Genomic DNA, 13,671 nt, shown 5'->3' on the forward strand with positions numbered 1-13,671 from the left:
CACACTCACACACGTGCACACACACAAAGTTAAATATCCCCCGCATAGCCTTAGCAGACTGTTTGAGCAAGTGCTGTTAGCGAGCACCTATGAAGGCCGGCACGGCACACAGGGGGGGTGGGTGGCCAACTCCAAGCACGACCACCTTTGTCTCCCCATGGACAATATTTACACACCGAAGTAGGTACTCATTTGAGGCTGAGTCGACCTAGGGGAGGCCCAGGACCAGTTCAGATAATCGTCACTGGTGTTGGCCGCGAGCTGGTTACATGCTCATAACTCGGACAGATGCATATACACACAACAACAACAACCGCCATTCGCCACTAAGTGGCGGTGACGTCACCACGACGCTTGTGCCAGGCCAAGTGCACCTTGAGGCCACGTGAAGTGTCGAACGCCCGCTGGCAGGAGGTCACGGGGCAGACCCAGCAGGTGCCACGGGTCGACTGACCGAGATGACCGAGATGACTGGCTGATGCTCCACCTGTGCCCCCTACTGTACCAACTTGCTGTGCTTTAGCCACCCGGCGCTCCACTCGTTGTTGTGAGCGTCACATACACACAAGCACACACAATTACAAGGTGCACATGTACCACATCCACACAGACACACACACATGCACACATGCAGGCACACGTGTACCACATCCACACACACACACATGCAGGCGCACGTGTACCACATCCACACAGACACACACACACACACATGCAGGCACACGTGTACCACATACACACACATGCAGGTGCACGTCTACCACATACACATACACACACATGCAGGCACACGTGTACCACATCCACACAGACACACACACATAGTACACATGCAGGCACACGTGTACCACATCCACACAGACACACACACACACATAGTACACATGCAGGCACACGTGTACCACATCCACACAGACACACACACATAGTACACATGCAGGCAGGGCATGAGGAACGGACAGCATCCATCGCAGCCCTACTGACATCTGTAGTTGTGCTTCACAAGCAATATTTACGGCTCTCTTGCCCACCCTCTCCCTCAGCTCCCTCGCTCGCTCTCACTTGCTCGCTCACTCTCTCTCTCGTGTTGACAAAGCAAATGCTGATGCAGCACCTCTCGCACGATTATAAATACTGTATGAGAACACACAGACACGCAGATTTACACGTGCGCACACAGACACAAACATCCCCTGTGTAGCCTTTACCAGACTGTTGGGGCAAGTGCTGTTAGCGAGCACCTACGAACGCCGGCACGGTGCACGTGTGGGGTGGTGTGGCCGGTACCACGCCCCACCGCCAGTGCTGATGTACTTCATTCAAGGCTGAGTCGACCGAGGGGTAAGACTGCCCAGCACCGGTTCAGATATTCGCCACTGGTGTTGGCCACGAGCAGGAATTGAACTCAGGTTGCCGTGTTCCTGGCGCAGCGCGCTAACCGCCGCTCTGCCACTCCACAACACGTACAAAGACAAAGACCCCCCCCCTCCATAGCCTTAACAGGCTGTTAGGGCAAGTGCTGTTAGCGAGCACCTATGAAGGCCGGCATTGCACACACACCTACATACACAACACATACACGCGCGTACACACACACACACATCCCAACGTACGTTTGATTGCCACCATGAGTGCCGGCCATAGATGAACCAACATTCGTGGTCAATACGAGCGTCAGGGTTAATGGATCACACAACGATGGAACCGTCTGTGTACCCCCCCCACCCCGTCCACCCACTGGTAAATTAGATAACTCCTCCATAACGCAGCGCGGCAAGTAGGTGACACACAGGTGCAACGCAGTTGGCTGATTACAGACTCCCAAAGTGGTTTCGTCAAACCCGTTTTGTGCGGATATTCGTGTATTGCGAACCTCTTGTACTCAAAGTTGGTTTTCTCCGGGTTCTCCAGTTTCCTACCACACTCAGCCCAACTTTCATTTTACAAGCAGTGGGCCAACGGATGTAATAAAATGCGATTTGCTTTTCTTTCGCACCGGACGTAGCCAACCATGATACAATCGGAGGTGCGGGGGAAGGACAACCAAACACAAAAAGCGGTTCCAAAGAAATGACCTTTCAATCGAGATGACGACGATTTAACAGCGCTTAGCTCCAGTGGCTCCCTAACATCGGAAGGAAGAGCGCGTTCCAGACGATGGCCAGACAAAAAGCCATCGCCGCTGCGAGGATGACCGGAGTCCGCTCGATGGTTTATATCAAACATCGACAATGCAACAGGACCACTCCCGTGGATTCAGCAAGCCTTTCTCTAGGTTAATAACACTGGTCAACACACTTTTTCTGGCATAAGGTATTCCAACGGTGTTAAGGTAATTTTGGGGTGCCGATTCCAAATCTAGCATCAGTTTTTGTCTATCTATACATCAGGTTTTTGAGATATCAAATATTGCATTTTCAATAAAAACTGCAGAAGAAAAATATTAAATAAATATGGATATCTACATAAAATGATATTATAAACACACTATCCTAAAAATACAGCACCATATTTTAACACTAAAGCAGTCACTGACTCGCAACAACTTGTAATCATAAGTGACAGAGTCAATTTCGGGTAAAATCAATGAAAATGGGGTATGCCGATAGCATAAAATGAGATGTGATAGAGCAAATATGAGATCAGGTTTGGAATCGGCACCCTGAAATTAGTCTAAAACAGCTGCAAAAGTCCAGGCAGAAAAAAAGTTTTTTTTTTGTTGACCAGTGTAATGCACTTCGTTACGTTGGCAGAGTCTGAATGCCCGTCACCCCCGCGTCGCACGGGTTTTCCTCCAGGCACTTCATTTTCCTCTCGGTACGCAACACAGCGGCGAGACGTTAACTACCTCGCCTGGTATTCAGGTCGTGGGTTCGGTCCCGATCCTGACGTCTGTATAATTGGAGCAAGCGTCTCTCTCCCCGTGGTCGCGTGGATTTTTCTCTCTGGGTCCCCCGGTTTTCTCTCCACATTTAGAAACATGTGCTTACGAGTATCTGGCTGCTATACATTTACACTTGATAAGCCACTTCGTTGAGCGATCAATTGTGGCCAGTTCGCTTCTGAAAAAGAGCTACTACATAGCTCAGTGGGCATTACCTGGTAAAGCCAAAAATAGTTTATAGTTTTAGTAAACAAGCATTAGTAGGCGTATTGGCCAGACATTCGAAACCAGGACCCTTCTGAATAAGGGTCACGAGACTCGGTCTGGCTCAGGGGTTGGCAACCTGTGGCTCTTTAAGGAACCGCTTCGTGATGTCATTTATCAAGGACCCACTGTCTCGTATTCACCACCTGGCATTGCGGCTCTTGAAATACAGGTAGTCCCCGAGTTACGATGGTCCGACTGACGATATTTCGATCTTACGATGGCGATACGACAAAATGGCCATCAACAACCCAACATCGTTCACGTGTGCAGACGACGGACAGAATCTTGGCGAGTACAGTACAATATGATACGTTACGATACGTTCAGTGCATGTGTGATACGTAGCTTTAGCGATTTCATTTTAAGGTTACCACGATAAGATACGTTCAATGCATGTTAAACGTTTTTGTAGCAGATAGGATTGTTTCCTGAAAAAACTTTCTATTAAATTGCAGTTCATATAGGTAGGCTAAGAATTTACCTTGTTTTTTTACTTTACATTTTACTGTGCAATACAGTAGTCATTAATACATACATACAGTATATAGTTTATACAGTACGGTACTGTAAATTGCTCTGTTTTGCTAAATTATCACCATTCTTTAAGACTCCTGGGTAGGCGAGGCCATCTTCGACTTGCGATATTTTCGACTTACGATGGGGTCGTCTTAACGCATCTCCATCGTAAGTTGAGGACTGCCTGTATAGAGGTTTTTTTTCTTCCGAATTAAAAAAAAATGTCTCTTCTTGTTGTTGTGGTTGCCGACCCCCTGGTTTCGCTTTCCCAGGCAAAGTCATTTAATCGTGATTGTGAACAACAAATAAACAAAACAAACAATCACATTTTCGAAGCAAGACTGAATTCTTTTGTTGTTGTTGTTTGAGCCTTTTGCTTTGGTGCCATTTCTTTGTTTCGTTTAATTCATTCGCTCGGTAGCTGCGAATATATTTCGCACCTCTAACTAGCACAGTTGGCTACGTACGGTGAGAAAGAAATTCAACGTACATACACTCACACAGCAGAGGCCAATAAACTCACTACACAGAGACCCATAGACTCACGAAGAGACCCATAGTGTATTGTCCTTCCTCTGCAACTCCGATTAGCATGGTTGGCTATGTAAACATATAGTCATCGTACAGCGCCGTGGGATGCAATTAGCATGAACGATGCTCTACAAAATGGAATTATCGCGCTCTGTTAAGCGTGACCGTCGGTGAAGAATACGGAAACAACGACCGAAGAAGAGTGCGCCAAGAAGCGTGGGGAGCGGCAAGCTTGCGATTGCACCGAGAGATGTAAAGAGGAACACAGGTCCGTGACCTCATCAAACTGAAAGTGGGCTTGGACAGCGGGTGAGGTCCAACGGTCAAAAAAGAGTAAAAGAGTGGCAGCCGAGGAACGGACCGCGCACCGAGGAGGAGATGGAGCGACAGAATGAGTTCGCGTGCAGCAAGTGCCAGGTGGATTACACTGGTCAACACACTTTTTCTGGCATAAGGTATTCCAACGGTTTTAAGGTATCCTTCGATTTAAAGCTTTCGTGACTGCAGGGATTCATCTTCTTGGTTCTTTCGGTAAAGTCACGTAGAATGGAAATAATAAAATAATAATAAAACATAATAAAATAATTCTCACGACGTTTCGGCCACAACGCAAGCAGCCGTCCTCAGGTGGAGAACAGGTCTGTCGAGGAGACAGAGTCATTCAGGCCGAAACGTCGTGAGAATTATTTTATTATGTTTTATTTTTATTATTTTATTATTTCCATTCTACGTGACTTTACCGAAAGAACCAAGAAGAGGGGTTTTAAGGTAATTTTGGGGTGCTGATTCCAAATCTGGCATCAGATTTGGAATCTATCACATCAGGTTTTTGAGATATCAAATATTGCATTTTCAATAAAAACTGCAGAAGAAAAATATTAAATAAATGTGGATATCTACATAAAATTATATAATAAACACACTATCCTAAAAATACAGCACCATATTTTAACACTAAAACAGTCACTGACTCGCAACAACTTGCAATCATAAGTTAATTTTGGGTAAAATCAATGGAAATGGGGTATGCCGATAGCATAAAAATGAGATGTGATAGAGCAAATCTGAGATCAGATTTGGAATCAGCACCCTGAAATTAGTCTAAAACAGCTGCAAAAGTTCGGGCCAGAATTGTTTTTTTTTGTTGACCAGTGTAATCACAAGCGGTGATGGCGGTGGTGACGGCCTGGGGGAGGCCTTCATCCAAGAAGTAGATTGCCCACGGCCAATGATGATTTACGACGAATGTCACGTGAATTGTCTGAGCAAATGCGATGGCTTGCTGACATTGTGCTTCAGCCCTGGTCGCTCTCGTGCGAGCGTCGCCGCGCTTGTACGGAGCTGCACAAAGCGCGAGGGAACAAACGGAAAACAACGCAAACGAGACAAAGCTAAGTCGAACGCCGAATCAAAGTGTGACCCCAAAATCGTGGAAATTTTCCAATTGGTGGAGGAATTGACCATTCCAGAAAGACACACGTTTATCAAAATAAACACATGGACCCATAGAGACTGTTGGCGGAAGTGCTGTTAGCGAGGACCAATTGGTGGCCGGCACGTTGCACAAGAGCACGCGACGTAGCCACCACACCCAACCACCCAGTCGCCTGTCTCCCCAATACTGACGTCTACACACCTCACCAGGTACTCATTTGAGGCCAAGTCAGCCTAGGGGAGACCCGGGACAGCTTCCGAAACTCGTCACCAATGTTGGCCGTGAGTTGGAATCGAACGAGGGTGGCCGGGCTCGCAGAGCAGTGCAATAACTACCTCGGTACCACCCGCTCATCCACCGTAACGTACACACACACACACGCACACACAAAAAAGACAAAGAGCCCCCATATCGCCCTAACAGACTGTTGGGGCAAGTGCTGTGCTCTTGCCCAGGACCGGCTCAGATATCTGTCACCGAAGTTGGCCACGAGCGAGAATCCAACTCAGGTCACCGGGTTTGTAGCGCAGCGTGCCAACTCCTGCCCCTACCGCTTCCCCACTATTTGAATAACAATCGCACACACACACACAGATGTCTATAAACACACGCGCGTATATATACACACAAACACGTGACATCACTTTATTGGGGAAAAAGCAGCGTGCTCTTCTTTGGCATTGCGGGTCGATATGTCACATCCAGAAATAGCATCACAGCCACAGTTTCCTGGGCAGAGGTCTCCCTCCCCTCCTCTCACTCCCTCCTCCCTCCATCCCTCCAGCACGCACACAACGACAAAGATCCCCCGTATAACCATAAAAGACCGTTGGGGCAAGTGTTGTTAGCGAACAGCACCTATGAAGGCTGACACGGCACACGATGGGGTGGGGTGGCCAGCACCACGCCCGGCCGCCTTTGTCTCCCCGGTGGCGATGTTGACACACCGCACCAGGTACTCATTTGAGGCCGAGTCGATCTAGGGGAGGGCCCAGGACCGGTTCAGATAATCGTCACTGGTGTTTGACTACGAGCGTGAATCGAACTCGGGTCACCGGGTTTTGTAGCAAGGCGCACTAACCATCACGCACGCAGACACGCACACACACGTGTTTGGCAGGAGCACGAGCAAAACACTCGCACGAGGGGGGGGGGTGGCGGCAAAGCACGTGCGGCGGAGACGTAAACACGGGCGCACACGCGCGCGGCGCACGGGAGAAGAGCGCGTGGCACGCCGTAGGGGAGCAACCGCAAGCAACAACCGCGAGCAACCTCAAGGAAATAAGAATAGTGAGCGACGCGTTGAGAAGCTGCCGGGCAATCGCGTGCGTCCGTCAATGGCCAAGGAGGGGAAACTACGAGCGACCTCAAAAGGACGGTGGGGGGGGGGGACAATCGCGACGGACGTTTTTAAGGGAGCGGTCACGATTACGAAGCGACCGCGAGAGGTCATCGACAACGCGCTCGTGGGAAGCCCAGAAGTGACCTAGCCCCGACCGCGAGCAACTTCACGCAACCCATCGCTCGCGGCAACAGCTACGGGCGACCTCGTGCGAAATAAAACCCCGCACGCGAGCCAGCGGCGGAGGACAACCGTCGTGCGGGCAGCCACGAGCAACAAGTCCCGCGCCGCAGGAGCGAAGCAACTCCCGAGAACATTTGCCCAGGGTTAGTCTTGACGGCCGAACGCACAACCCCGGGCCAAACCTCGACGCAACCGGCCTCGTACGTGGAGACGTGAGGGAGCAGACGCCCGCACTCCCACACTTCTCTCGCACTCTTTCCCTCGCACTCCCACTGTCGCTCACACTCCCACACACTTCTCTCGCACTCTTTCCCTCGCACTCCCACTGTCTCTCACACTCCCACACACTTCTCTCGCACTCTTTCTCTCGCACTCCCACTGTCTCTCACACTCCCCCACACTTCTCTCGCACTCTTTCCCTCGCACTCCCACTGTCGCTCACACTCCCACACACTTCTCTCGCACTCTTTCCCTCGCACTCCCACTGTCTCTCACACTCCCACACACTTCTCTCGCACTCTTTCTCTCGCACTCCCACTGTCTCTCACACTCCCCCACACTTCTCTCGCACTCTTTCCCTCGCACTCCCACTGTTTCTCACACTCCCACACACTTCTCTCACACTCTTTCCCTCGCACTCCCACACACTTCTCTCGCACTCTTTCCCTCACACTCCCAGTCACTCGCACTCCCACTGTCGCTCGCACTCCCACACACTTCTCTCGCACTCTTTCCCTCGCACTACCACTGTCGCTCACACTCCCCCACACTTCTCTCGCACTCTTTCCCTCGCACTCCCACTGTCGCTCACACTCCCCCACACTTCTCTCGCACTCTTTCCCTCGCACTCCCACTGTCGCTCGCACTCCCACACACTTCTCTTGCACTCTTTCCCTCGCACTCCCACTGTCGCTCACACTCCCACACACTTCTCTTGCACTCTTTCCCTCGCACTCCCACTGTCGCTCACACTCCCACACACTTCTCTTGCACTCTTTCCCTCGCACTCCCACTGTCGCTCACACTCCCACACACTTCTCTCGCACTCTTTCCCTCGCACTCCCTCTGTCGCTCGCACTCCCACACACTTCTCTCGCACTCTTTCACTCGCACTCCCACTGTCGCTCGCACTCCCACACACTTCCCTCGCACTCCCACTCGCACTCCCACACACTTCTCTCGCACTCTTTCCCTCGCACTCCCTCTGTCGCTCACACTCCCACACACTTCTCTCGCACTCTTTCACTCGCACTCCCACACACTTCTCTCGCACTCTTTCCCTCGCACTCCCACTCCCTCTCTCACTCGCACACATACACAGCCTTGCACACCCTTCACGCACACTCGCCCCGCACACTCGCCCCGCACACTCGAACCCGCTGGCTGGCTCACCTTGAGAGCCTTGTTCACCTTGCTGCTACTGCTGTTTGTCGTCATGCCACGCAGAATGGCAGTGCAGAGAAGGCCTCACTGCGGGTCGAGGAGAGACAGAAGGGTTGGGGTGGGGCGGGAGGACAAGGGGAGAGGGACCGGCGGTCAAACGCGTTTTCTCTTTCCAATGCTGCATGCTGCAAATGATCCGCTCGTGCAGCATCAGCGCAAATGAGTCTCCGTTTGTGTTCCACACGAAAGATGACGGACGGTCAACACGATGTGCACACATTTGTTAATGCCGCATGCTGCAATTGATTCCCGTGTGTTGCACGCTGGAAATTGATACTCGATTTCTGTTCGATACAAGCAGGGAGAACCAATTGGTAAATACTGCTATGCACACATCCATTGCTGCTGCATTGATTTCCCAATGCCAAATGCTGGAAATTATTCTCGACTTCTGGTCGACACAAGCGGAGAGGGACAAACGGTGAACACAGATGCACTCATTTGCCGCCGCCGCCGCCGCTGCTGCATGCTGCAAGCAATTCCCCAGCGCTGTGCGCTGCAAGTGATTCTCCTGCGTGGAAAGCTTCCCCATTACACAGCAGCAGCAGCAACATCAGGAAGGCACGCTTCCTGCCGCAAACGCTTGTCGCTGGGTCTCGGCGGAAATGCCCGAGGCTCAGAGAAGCAGACCAAGGCCTTCGGACGGGAGAAGACGACACAACAACACGTGTCACACACGCGCAGATGCACACGTACAAACAAAAGCAAAGATCCCCCGTGCAGCCTGCACAGGCGGCAGGGACAAGTTCCATAAGCGAGCGCCGATTAAGGCCGGCACGGCACACGAGGGAGTGGGTGGCCAGCACCACGCCCCGGCTGCATTTGTCTCGTCAGTGCCGATGTTTAAACATGGCACCAGGTACCCATTTATGGCCGAGTCCACCCAAGGGTGGCCCATTACCGATTCCGACATTAGTTACCGATATGGGGCAGTGGGAGAGAGTCGAACTCGGGTCGCTTGGTTTGTAACGCAGCGTGCTAACCACCACACTAGTGCTCCCCACTGCACACACACGCACGCACAGGTGCACACACGTGCGCACGCACAGGTGCACACACGTGCGCACGCACAGGTGTGCACGCACCTCAATGGCCGGAGCTGAAGCTGATGGGGAATTTTCTGAGCGACGTTCGCAAAGGCGAAATCAAAACTGCAAAACCACTTCCGTGAGGTTTTTGCTGGAAAGCTGGAGAGAGCAGCAGCAGCACTGCTTTTACCAAGCTCCACACGCGAGAACGAGTTCCAAAAACCGTAGCAATTCGCGAGCTAACACCAACTCAAGCCCAAACATTAAGGCTTGATTTAGCCCTCACCTTAACAGCTGACCCCATGGCTCTCGTACTAATTCGAGCCATAACCCTAACACTAGTCCTCACACTCCAAGCTCTTCGCACGAACTCTAGCCCTAACCCCCACACTTGCTCAGACCCTCACACTAGCCAGAACCACCAACAACATTAATAATAATATTCTTAGGTTTTTTCGGTAAAGTCACGTAGGTAAAAAATTTTAATTAATAAAAGTAAAATAAAAATAAAAAATCACGACGTTTCGGAGGCAACGTCGTGATTTTTTTTATTTTCATTTTACTTTTATTAATTTTTATTTTTTACCTACGTGACTTCATCTAAAAAACCTAAGAATATGAATCCTTGCAGTCACGAAAGCTTCAAATCTAGAATTAATAATAATAATACCGACAGAGCGACGCGCACGTACACACGTGTGTATGTTGAAATTCTTTCGCATTGTACGTAACCAACCGTGCTAATCGGAGGTGCGGGGGGGGGGAAGGACAACAAACTAAACATGTTAGCGACATGACTGACAGCGCGGCCACTTCTTCACGTGAAACTGTGGAATATTGACGCACGGAACCCCAGCAACCCATCACTGCTGTGGTACACACACAAAAAAACAAAGATCCCCCAGAAAGACTTAACAGACTGTAGGGGCAAGTGCTGTTAGCGAGCACCTATGAAGGGGGTGGGTGGCCAGCACCACGCCCCACCGCCTTTGTCTCCCCAGTGCCGATGTTTACACACCGCACCAGGTACTCATTTAAGGCTGAGTCGACCTAGGGGAGGCCCAGGACCGGTTCAGATAATCGTCACTGGTGTTGGCCGTGAGAGGGAATCGAAGTCAGGTGGCCAGGTTCATAGCGCAGCACGCTAACCGCTACACTACCGCTCCCCACAAATGTGGTACACGCACACACAGACACACACGACCCAGCACAAAGATCCCCCGTGTAGCCATAACAGACTGTTGAGGCAAGTGCTGTTAGCGAGCACCTACGATGTACCGTAATCCTCTAGCACATACACACACACATGACCCAGAACCTTTGTGAGGGAAACTAACCTCTAACCCTCTAGCACACAGACACACACGACCCAGTGAGAACCACGATGACACGTGGGATAGACGCTGTTGTGATGAATGAATAAACAGCCCCTTCCTACCTCCCTTCCCTCCACACGCAGCAATGGGACGGCGGGGGTTGAAGGTCAAGTGCTGGACATTGGGGCCAGAGCAACGGCCACAACAGGGAAAATAAATACACAACGATTTGCCTCTGTGCTGATAAGAGGAACTCCCACCGAACTCCCCGTTCAGTTTGCCTGCCGCCCACCTACCCGCCCGCCTGCCCATCTGCCTACGAACCCACCTACCCACCGACCCACCCACCCACCCACCTACCCACCCACCCACCTACCCACCCACCCACCCACCTACCCACTCACCTACCCACCCACCCACCTACCCACCCACCCACCCACCTACCCACTCACCTACCCACTCACCCACCCACCTACCCACTCGTCCGCCCGCCCGCCCGCCTTTGAGGAACTACATCCACAATGGCCAACCGACCTAGTACACCAGACCGCCACCGCCAGCCCACCACGTACTCGCAACACTCGCACCCAGAGACAAAGATCCCCCCATGGAGCCCAAGCGGATTGTTGGGGCCAGCGCTCTTACCGAGAACCCACGAAACCCACGAAGGCCACCGGCACGGCACACCTATGAGAGGGCGGTGTGACCAGCACCACGCCCGGGCCGGCCGCTTCCCGACTCCCCTGCGGTCAGATTTAACACACCGCACCGGGTACTCATTTAAGGCTGAGTCGAACTAGGGGAGGCCCGAGACCGGTTTAGATAATCGCCACTGGTGTTGGCCGTGAGTGGGAATCGAACTCAGGTGGCCAGGTTTCACAGCGTAGCGCGCTAACCGCTAGACTACTGCTTCCCACCATTCCGTGTACACACACACACGCTCGCACGCTCGCCAAAAGCACATGGCACTGGCAGACGAGACACAGACTGGCTAATGTTTTGGCGGTGGCGTTGGGAGCGAGTGGAGATTCTTATGGCTGTCAAGGGGTTTCCACTTTGGGAGGTTTTTTTTTTCTCGACTAAGTACCTAGCAAGTATCCCCGTGAAAAACGTGGCTCGGGAATTCGAAAAGACCGGCGACAAAATTTATACCGCAGCTTCTTTGAAGAGGTCATCCGATTTAAGTGCAAAACAGCTGGATGTGGAGTTTACACATCCCAATTTAATTCATTTTGGTTTCAATATTTAAGGCAGCAGCGAATGAGAAAGAGTTATGAAACGGCGCTCCGAAACCGACGAACCGAGTTCGACTCCCCGGCCCTCCGAGATTGACGCCGAGTGCCGAGTGGTGACTTGAACCGGTCCAAGGGCCGGCTGCCTTCACTCAAATCTTCGCACTGACCAACGCCGTGAAGTACGGCCGCACAACCTCCGTGACCGACACAACGGCGTGTTGTGCAGGGTCCTTTCATCCAGCAGTGGATTGACAACCTACTGTAAGATCTGTGCAAGAATGGTGACGCGGAGGAATATGTGTTTTGAATGCAAAGAAGTGGAGCAATTTCTCCTGCGGTACTTCCAATTGGAAAGTGAGCGAGGCAGCTGTAGCTGTGGTTAACACGGGGGGGGTGGCAAGGAGTGGTGTGATCAATGATGTTGAAATGACGATGTTGCTTCATCACACGGGAAGTGGAGATGGGAGGGATTGAGATGATGCTCAACTTCACAGTACTCAGTGTCACACCATCAGACGCTCGCTCGAAAACACCAACGCATCACAGCGGTGTGACTGAGTGTCGTGGTGTGAGAGTGAGTAGTATTGTCACTTTTTCTGTACTGCACTATCACATACTCACCCATGAACACCATAGCATAACATACGCAAAAACACACACACATTACTGTATATAGCTGTACAAGTGTACAACATTCCAGTATACGTGAACAAGACAAAGATCCCCGTATAGCCTACACAGACTGTAGGGGCAAGTGCTGTTAGTGAGCACCTATGAAGGCAGGCACAGCACACGAGAGGGTGGGTGGGTAGCAACACCACGCCCAGCCGCCTTTGTCTCCCAAGTGGCGATGTTGTACACACCGCACCAGGTACTCATTGAGGCTGAGCCGACCTAGGGGAGGCCCAGGACCGGTTCAGATAATCGTCACTGATGTTGGACGTGAGCGGGAATCAAACTCGGGTCGCCGGGTTCGTAGTCCAGCGCGCTAACCACTGCGCCACCACTCCTCATCTGTCCAACATTCATGCATACATGAACACACACACGTACCTATGCATGTGTGCATACGAAACGTTGAGTACGCTATGCATGCACGTGCATCATGTGACTGTGCATGTATGCTCAGCGCACGCAGTTTCACACACACACAGACAACATTGCGTCAGTGAAAAATGTGCGATCGTTTAAGGGCCAGAACAGAGAAACCAGGAGCACATGGGGTGTCACGTGACTCACAGCAACACTGCACCAAACTCACTAGCACGTGTACGTACTCGCCCACTCCGTCACATCGCCTTTGTGCCACAGGTAGAACTGCTTTTTGTGTGTTCATATCTTGTCCTTCCACCGCACTTCCGATCGGCAAAGGGTGGCTACGTACGACGGGAAAAGAATTTCAACGCACATACAGCAAGGATGTGACACCTGTGGTAAAAATACGATGTTACATAGCACGCACAGGTAGTCTCACAGCGCGGCAACTGAAAC

The 13,671-nt window shown here is 51.5% G+C and overlaps 1 protein-coding gene across 1 annotated transcript in view; it reads right to left on the reverse strand.

Annotated features, from left to right (window-relative positions):
• LOC144718585 (uncharacterized) overlaps positions 1-13,671 on the reverse strand; it is a 33,710-nt gene that overhangs the window by 13,926 nt on the left and 6,113 nt on the right. Inside the window, exon 2 of the mRNA XM_078593959.1 lies at positions 8,551-8,628. Coding sequence (XP_078450085.1) covers positions 8,551-8,595 — 45 coding nt within the window. The 5' untranslated portion in view covers positions 8,596-8,628. The remainder of the gene's footprint in view (positions 1-8,550; positions 8,629-13,671) is intronic.

The sequence above is a fragment of the Lampetra planeri genome, chromosome 5, assembly GCF_965212315.1.
Source record: "Lampetra planeri chromosome 5, kcLamPlan1.2.h2, whole genome shotgun sequence".
Lineage (NCBI taxonomy): Eukaryota > Metazoa > Chordata > Hyperoartia > Petromyzontiformes > Petromyzontidae > Lampetra > Lampetra planeri.